This window comes from Mycteria americana, unplaced genomic scaffold, assembly GCF_035582795.1.
Source record: "Mycteria americana isolate JAX WOST 10 ecotype Jacksonville Zoo and Gardens unplaced genomic scaffold, USCA_MyAme_1.0 Scaffold_39, whole genome shotgun sequence".
In the NCBI taxonomy this organism is placed as follows: Eukaryota; Metazoa; Chordata; class Aves; order Ciconiiformes; family Ciconiidae; genus Mycteria; species Mycteria americana.
Genome location: NW_027445626.1, coordinates 597,041 through 603,551, shown reverse-complemented (window position 1 = coordinate 603,551; position 6,511 = coordinate 597,041). Strand labels below are relative to the sequence as shown.

The 6,511-nt window shown below is 54.9% G+C and overlaps 1 protein-coding gene across 1 annotated transcript in view; it reads left to right on the top strand.

The window, feature by feature from the left end:
- Positions 1 to 2,536: 2,536 nt before the first annotated feature.
- LOC142403568 (scavenger receptor cysteine-rich domain-containing group B protein-like) overlaps positions 2,537 to 6,511 on the top strand; it is a 138,552-nt gene continuing 134,577 nt past the window's right edge. Inside the window, exons 1-4 of the mRNA XM_075489815.1 lie at positions 2,537 to 2,605; positions 4,024 to 4,169; positions 4,405 to 4,459; positions 4,881 to 4,963. Of these exons, the coding sequence (XP_075345930.1) occupies positions 2,537 to 2,605; positions 4,024 to 4,169; positions 4,405 to 4,459; positions 4,881 to 4,963 (353 nt within the window). The remainder of the gene's footprint in view (positions 2,606 to 4,023; positions 4,170 to 4,404; positions 4,460 to 4,880; positions 4,964 to 6,511) is intronic.

The window sequence follows — 6,511 nt, the reverse complement described above, 5'->3', positions numbered from 1 at the left end:
GGGACTCGGCAAACCCGCAGTTGAGTTGACGACAGAGAACATGGGCATCCGAGAGATCCCAGCGGGAGGCACAGAGGGTCCCCCAGGACCCCAGCACCTGGACCTCCACCCTCCCCGCACAGACCGTGCTGCCGTTCACCAGCCTGAAGCCTGCGTACTCTGGGGAGAGAGGAGGAGGGCTGAGGGTGGATTGGTGCTCTTGTACCCTCAGAAGCTGGCGGAGAGGCCAGAGGCACAGCATGCCTTTCTTCTCCCTCTGCACTATTTTCATGCTGCAGAAAAACCACCAGCCCTCCTGTGCTCACGCCCAGCCCAGCACGGACCTTGCTCTCTTCCCCGAACCCCGGGACATCCCCGGTGTTCAACACCCCACCCTGAGTCCTTACGTGTGCAGGTGACAGCAGTGCTGTTCATGTGGGTGCAGGGCTGGTCCCTGCGGGACCCCCTGGGGCAGGAGATGAGGAGGGATTCATTCCCCACACACTGCAGCTCTCCATCCCAGATGGGACCCACCCCTTCTCCAAACTGAGCTGCCCCAGCAACAGGCAGGGCCACACCACACTGCAGCTCCCTGCAGACCACATCAGCAGCTTTGGGACTAAATTGGGAGTCACAGACAGTTTTCCACTGGTCCCCATCATGGATCTCCACATGTCCTGAGAGGTGGCTCTTCCCTTCTACCAGCCGGACAAATCCTGGAAAAAAACAAAGTAAGTGGGAGTTCCCAGATTCCTCCAACAGATACAGGACCACATCCTGCATCACCTCCAATCAAGCTGTGACCAAATAGCCCATTGCACATCCCAGAGGAAAGTGTTGGGGGAGTATTGTTCACACAAACACATCAAGGCCCCCATGCACCCCTTCTCTAAACCATCACAGCACTCAAGGGTATGTGTCTGTTGCAGCACCAGCACAGACTGGACACCCCGCTGCTCCACGAGGTGCCCTGTGCTGCCCGGCATGGTCCCACCAGCACTGCAGTGTGGTGTGCGCAGTTCAAGTCCAGGAGAACTGGCCCAGATGATAATGACTGCTGCAGCCTGCTCAGCCCCTGCAGAGCTTGCGACCAGGCAGGACCATCACCTTGACGCAGCCAGAAATGCACCCTGCTCCCAGGGCTGTTCTGGGGTGTTGGGAGGTTGCTGTTAGGGGGAGATGTCACAGAGCACAGAAATGCTGCAGCTGTTACCATGGCTGGTGCCTGTCCAGCCCTCTCCGATGCCTGCTCGGAGGGGGTGTCCTCAGCGAGGCACACAGGGCTCTGTCCAGAGGTGCACAGGTCCCAAGCCAAAATCCAGGCAGAGGGACAGGAGACCTGCATGTCCCCCTGGTCTCATGTTGGCTCAGAGGGTGACAGCAGGCACACAATAGAGTCAGAAAGTGTCGGAGTGGGAGACGGACCCGGAGTAACGATGACTCTCAATATGAGTATGGTCGTTCTCATTTATTCAGATTACTTAACAGGTTTATATAGAAGCTAAGCAAAGCAAAGCACGCGCTAACAGCGACTATTCTATTGGATAACTATACTTGTCCACGCGCTTAAAACAATTATATGATTGGTACAAAGTTGCCGTTCACGCACTGTTCACAAAGGGGGGTTTATCAGCACTTTCCCAGGCTTAGTCCCTCTTATCTTGCTTTACCAAGTACTCCTTCTGCTGTTCTCAAGGGAATTTCACCTTGATCTCTGGCTCCCAGGCCCCATCAAAGGCTGGATTGCTCACATCAATTAAGCTGTGTCCTTTTTCACTTAACCATTCTTCCACAAGATGTCAAGAGGACAAAAGAGGAGGGAAAAGCAGGAGGAGAAGGAGATGAAGAGAAGAGGAGAAGACAAGAGGAGGAGGAGGAGGAAGAGGCAAGAGGAGGCACCAGGAGCAGGAGAAGAGGAGGCAACAAATGGAAACAGGAGGCAAGAGGAGGAAGAGGAGGCAACAGAAGGCAAAAGGAGTGGGAGGAGGCAATAGGAAGAGGAGAAGGAAGGGAAGGAGGAGGCAACAGGTAGTAACAGCAGGACACAGGAGGAGGAGGCAACAAAAGGGGGAGACAAGAAGAGGCAACAGAAGGGGCCAAGAAGAGGAGGAAAAGAAGGAGGAAGCAACAGGAGGCAAAAGGAGGAGGAAGACAAAGAAGGTAACAGGCAGAGGAGGAAGAAGAGGAGGAGGAGGAGGAGAATTAGGAAAGGTCAAAGCAGGTGGCAAGAGGAGACAACAGGATGAAGAGGAGAATATGGAGGAGAAGGAGGAGGAGGAGAGGAGGAGGCAACAATGAGCAACAGGAGGTAAGAGCAAGAGGAGGAAAAGGGAGAGAAGAGGAGGAAAAGGGAGGAAAAAAGGGCACGGAGAGAGAGGGTTACCGCAGCCACGCCCCAGCCCCTGAGCAGGAATGAGGGAGCTCCTGACAAGGGCTCAGCTCTGAATCAGCGTGGGCGGGGACAAGAGTGGTGGTGGCAATTCCCCTCCCGTACCAGACCAGCCCCCAGGGAGCGCGAGTGACCAGAAGCACAGCGAGCAGGATGGGCAAACAGGGCATGGCGCGTCAGAAGGGTGTGGCGTGTCAGTTTGCGCATCAGTTCGCGCAGGCAGGGCGTGTGGGGAAGGTGAAGTCACCCTAGCATCTCAAGGGGAACTGTAAATGTGAGTTCATTTGGTAGTCGCCATCCTTCCTGAAGAAACTCAGCTATGGTGTTCACTTGTTAGAAAGGGATGCCCTCTGTGCTCACCAGAGTGGATGTGGCTACCCAGACGGATCTCCCACAAAAACATGCAGCTGTCCAGGTCTCAGGCTGCAGGGAGTGCCTGGGCCTCTCACTGTTCACGCATGGTAGCCGTGAGGACAGCTGTGTGAGGTACGACCAGGTGGATGATTTGCTCCGCATGGTGGCAGAGCTACGGGAGGAGGTAGAAAGGTTAAGAAGCTTCAGGGAGGCTGAGAAAGAGACAGACTGGTGGTGCCACGCTCTGCCCCCCCGAGACAGGAACAGGAGCGGCAGCAGCCGCCAGTAAGAATCCGCAATCAAGGGGATCCTGTATCCCCCCCCCACCAGGCTGAAGGCAGCAGCTCAAAGGACAAAAGTGAACAAAGGCAAGTCCATGCTCGTGGCAGCAGGCGTAAGACCTCCTTGCCCACCTCGCCTCCCCAGGTGCCTCTGCAGAACAGGTATGAGGCCCTGGAGGTGGAAGGCAAGTCCATAGAGGATGGGGGTGACAGTCCATCTACACCAGAGGCGTCGCCCAGGTCAGAAGAACGTACCTCTCATATTAACACCACCTCCACAAGGAAGAGAAGACGGGTTATAGTTGTGGGCGACTCCCTTCTGAGGGGAAGCGAGGGCCCGATATGCCGGACAGACCCTCCTCTTAGGGAAGTCTGCTGCCTCCGGGGGCCCGGGTGAAGGATGTCACGAGGATACTCCCTAGCCTGGTACGGCCCTCAGACTATTACCCTCTCCTGCTCTTCCATGTGGGGGGCGATGAAGCTGCAACACGAAGTCCTAGGGCAATCAAAACAGACATCAGGGCCTTGGGACGGCTGGTAAGGGACTCCGGAGCACAGGTTATTTTCTCCTCTCTCCTTCCAGTTGTGGGCATTGACACTAGAAGGAACAGAGGTACCCAATGGCTCCATGGCTGGTGTCATCACCATGGTTTTGGTTTTTTGGACAACGGGATGGCCTACACAGCACCAGGTCTAACGAGTGATGAGCAGGGGCAGACGATCTCTTCCCTCACACTTTTGGCGAGGTTTCTCTTTATAGGACACTGCTGGTTGCCTTTGTTACCAGGTCGCACTGGATTGTGTAGACCACTGCTGGATCGTGTTTTGCCCTCTATTCCCCAGCTCCACCAGGGCCTTTTACGCAGATCTACTCCCTGGCCAGGCAGTCCCCAGCCCCTGCCACTGCAAGCCATTAGTCTATCCCAGGCACAGGACCTGGCCTCTGCCCTTCTTCTAGTTCCTGACAGGACAGTCCTCCTGCCTGTCCGGTTTCTCCTGAATGACATCCCTAAGGCACAGGAATGGTCCTTCCAATGTAGTGTCATTGACAAATGTGGTGAGAGTTTCCTCCTCTGGGTCATGGACACACATGTGAAACTGCACAGGGCCCAGGAGAGTCCCTTGTGCTGCCCCACAATGCCCCAGGATGTGCCAGTGGCCTTCAGGTAGGCTATGACCCCTTCATCACTGCTCTCTCAGCCTCATCGTCCAACTGGTGTTTTACCCAGCTGGTTTTACCCATGCCACAAGCCTTGCTTAAGCTGAGGTGAACAACATCCACTGCTCTCCCCTCATGCACAAAGGCAGTTTCTTCGTCATGAAGGCAAGCAAGTTGACGAGGCATGATTTACCCTTTGGAAGTCCATGCTGACTGCTTGTGGACACATTCTTCTCTTTCAGGGTCCCGGAAATGTCACCCAAGAGGACTCCAACTGCTGGCACACTCCTCTCCAAGGTGAGCTTGTACAGCCTGTGGCTCCCTGGATTGCACTTTTGGCCTCTTTCAAAGATGGGTGCAACATAGGCTTGTCCTCACTCACAAGAGACCTCTCCCAATCCCATGACCTTTCCAAAGGCACATTCCACAGAAATATCAATCTTCCCCTCTAACTTCCTTACCACTATTCTGCCTGTTATGCGGTGTATTTCATTTCTCTCATCTTTCATATACTTTCCCCTGTCCTGACACAAAGACCATTTCTGAAGTCATCTTTTCAGATGCAGACTGCCTCAACAAAGGCCCTTGCCATGATTCTCCACCTTTCTCCTTGCCTTACACTTTTTTCATTTGGATACCTCTCACATATGCTGCTGCTTTGAGCTTTATGGCCTAAAAGCTTGCCTGTCTTTCAGTAGTCTGATTGTCTCTCTTTAAGAGCCAACTCTTCAATTATGTTTATATCTCCCTTTTTGTATCTGAGACCTCACTGGAGGAGAGATCTTCAAAGCCCCCTACATGGTAAGTCTCTGGATGCAAGGCAATGTACCTTGTGTTCCTGCAGGGATCTCCCAAAGCTGGCACATCCCACAGCCTATGGGGTCTTTCAGGAGGACTCTCACAGTTTCTGTAGTGTAGAGGAGGAGGATGTGCTCCAGAGCAGGGCTTCTCTGCTGCACTGTCCAAAGGACAGGCCATGATGGCTGCCTTCTCCCAGGGACAGCTGCAGGCTGTGAATCTGGGTGTGCAGCCAGGGCTGCCCACAGCAGGGTTCCAGCACCCCAGGGAGCTGTGATCTGGGGCAGGGACTCTGCTGCCTGCCAGGGTCAGCACTCAGCATGCCCGGGGACCTCCCCACGGTGTTGTGGGGAGAAGCTGTGCATGGAAGGAGCGACCCCGGGCAAGGCAGGGTTCTTCTGCTGTTGAGAGGGCGCTGCGTGGGACAGCGCTGCTCTCAGATCCAGCTCATGCCCAGGTCATATCCGAGGGGACTTGTCATGAGTACGGTCAGGGCAGGGTTTCCTGCTTGAGTCTGTGTTTTCCTGAATCTGTGCTTCCACTTTTCTCTGGCTTGGCTTGGTGGGAATGGAAACTCAGCTGTGTGGGCTAGAGAAGGGGCTGAGACTCCTAAACCATCACCCTGGGGTTTACTAGGAACCTCAGCAAGTGCCTTCACCCCCCACCAGCCTACAGATAAAACCAGCATCACCTTTCCAGTTTCATCAGGGTTTGTGTAACCTGCTCGTTGGTCCCTGCACACACACACAGAGGCTGCAGGGCAGAGCTGGGCACACAGGGGCTGGGATCGGGGCTGTGAGCACTGGCAGGGAAGAGACATGGGGCCAGAGAAACAGGTCCCAGCTGGGACAGCTCCAGGCAGTAGAGACATGGGCAGGGAGGGAGCGAAATAGGAAGCAAAACCCTGCTGCAGGGGAGATATGGGCACCTCCCGGCCATGCCCTGCAGTGCAGATGCCTTCCCTGAGCAACACCCCTCTTGTCTCCTCTCCCACCTAGCAAAGCCCTCGGCCAGCCCGTGGGGTTGAGGGTGTTAGTTACCCCCTTGTCCATCTGCCAGCAGAAGAGATGAAGTGCATTTCTCCTGCCATGTGCCCATTTCCTGCTGAGCAGGGGCTGAAGGGGACTGCCCTGCATTATCAACATCTGGGAGGGGTTGTGCAGTGCTGGGTAAGGCAAAGGCTTTCCTGAGTGCCCCTCTGCCTCTCTGGTGGCTCCCTCAGCTGCTCCTGGTGTTGATGTGAGGCTCTCTGGGAAGAGTAGTTTCAGCTGCAGAGTCAGGCACTGATCTTGGGGGTCCTCCCATTCACATGTGTTTAAGGCAATGAGGTGTCCAGCTTTCCTCTAACCTGTGAAGCTCTGGGCAATGCAGTCTGGGAGGCTAGGAAATGAGCTGGGTTTCCCTTCACCAGATGCCATCATTAGCACACTTGGCTGTCTCCTTGGGGTGTCCTTCCAAACTGTCAGATGCCTTCCAGGATGCACAATGAGCCACATGTGCCTTTGGCTACAAATGGGGTGCTAAGTCCTTGAGAGAGGGGAAGACATTTAG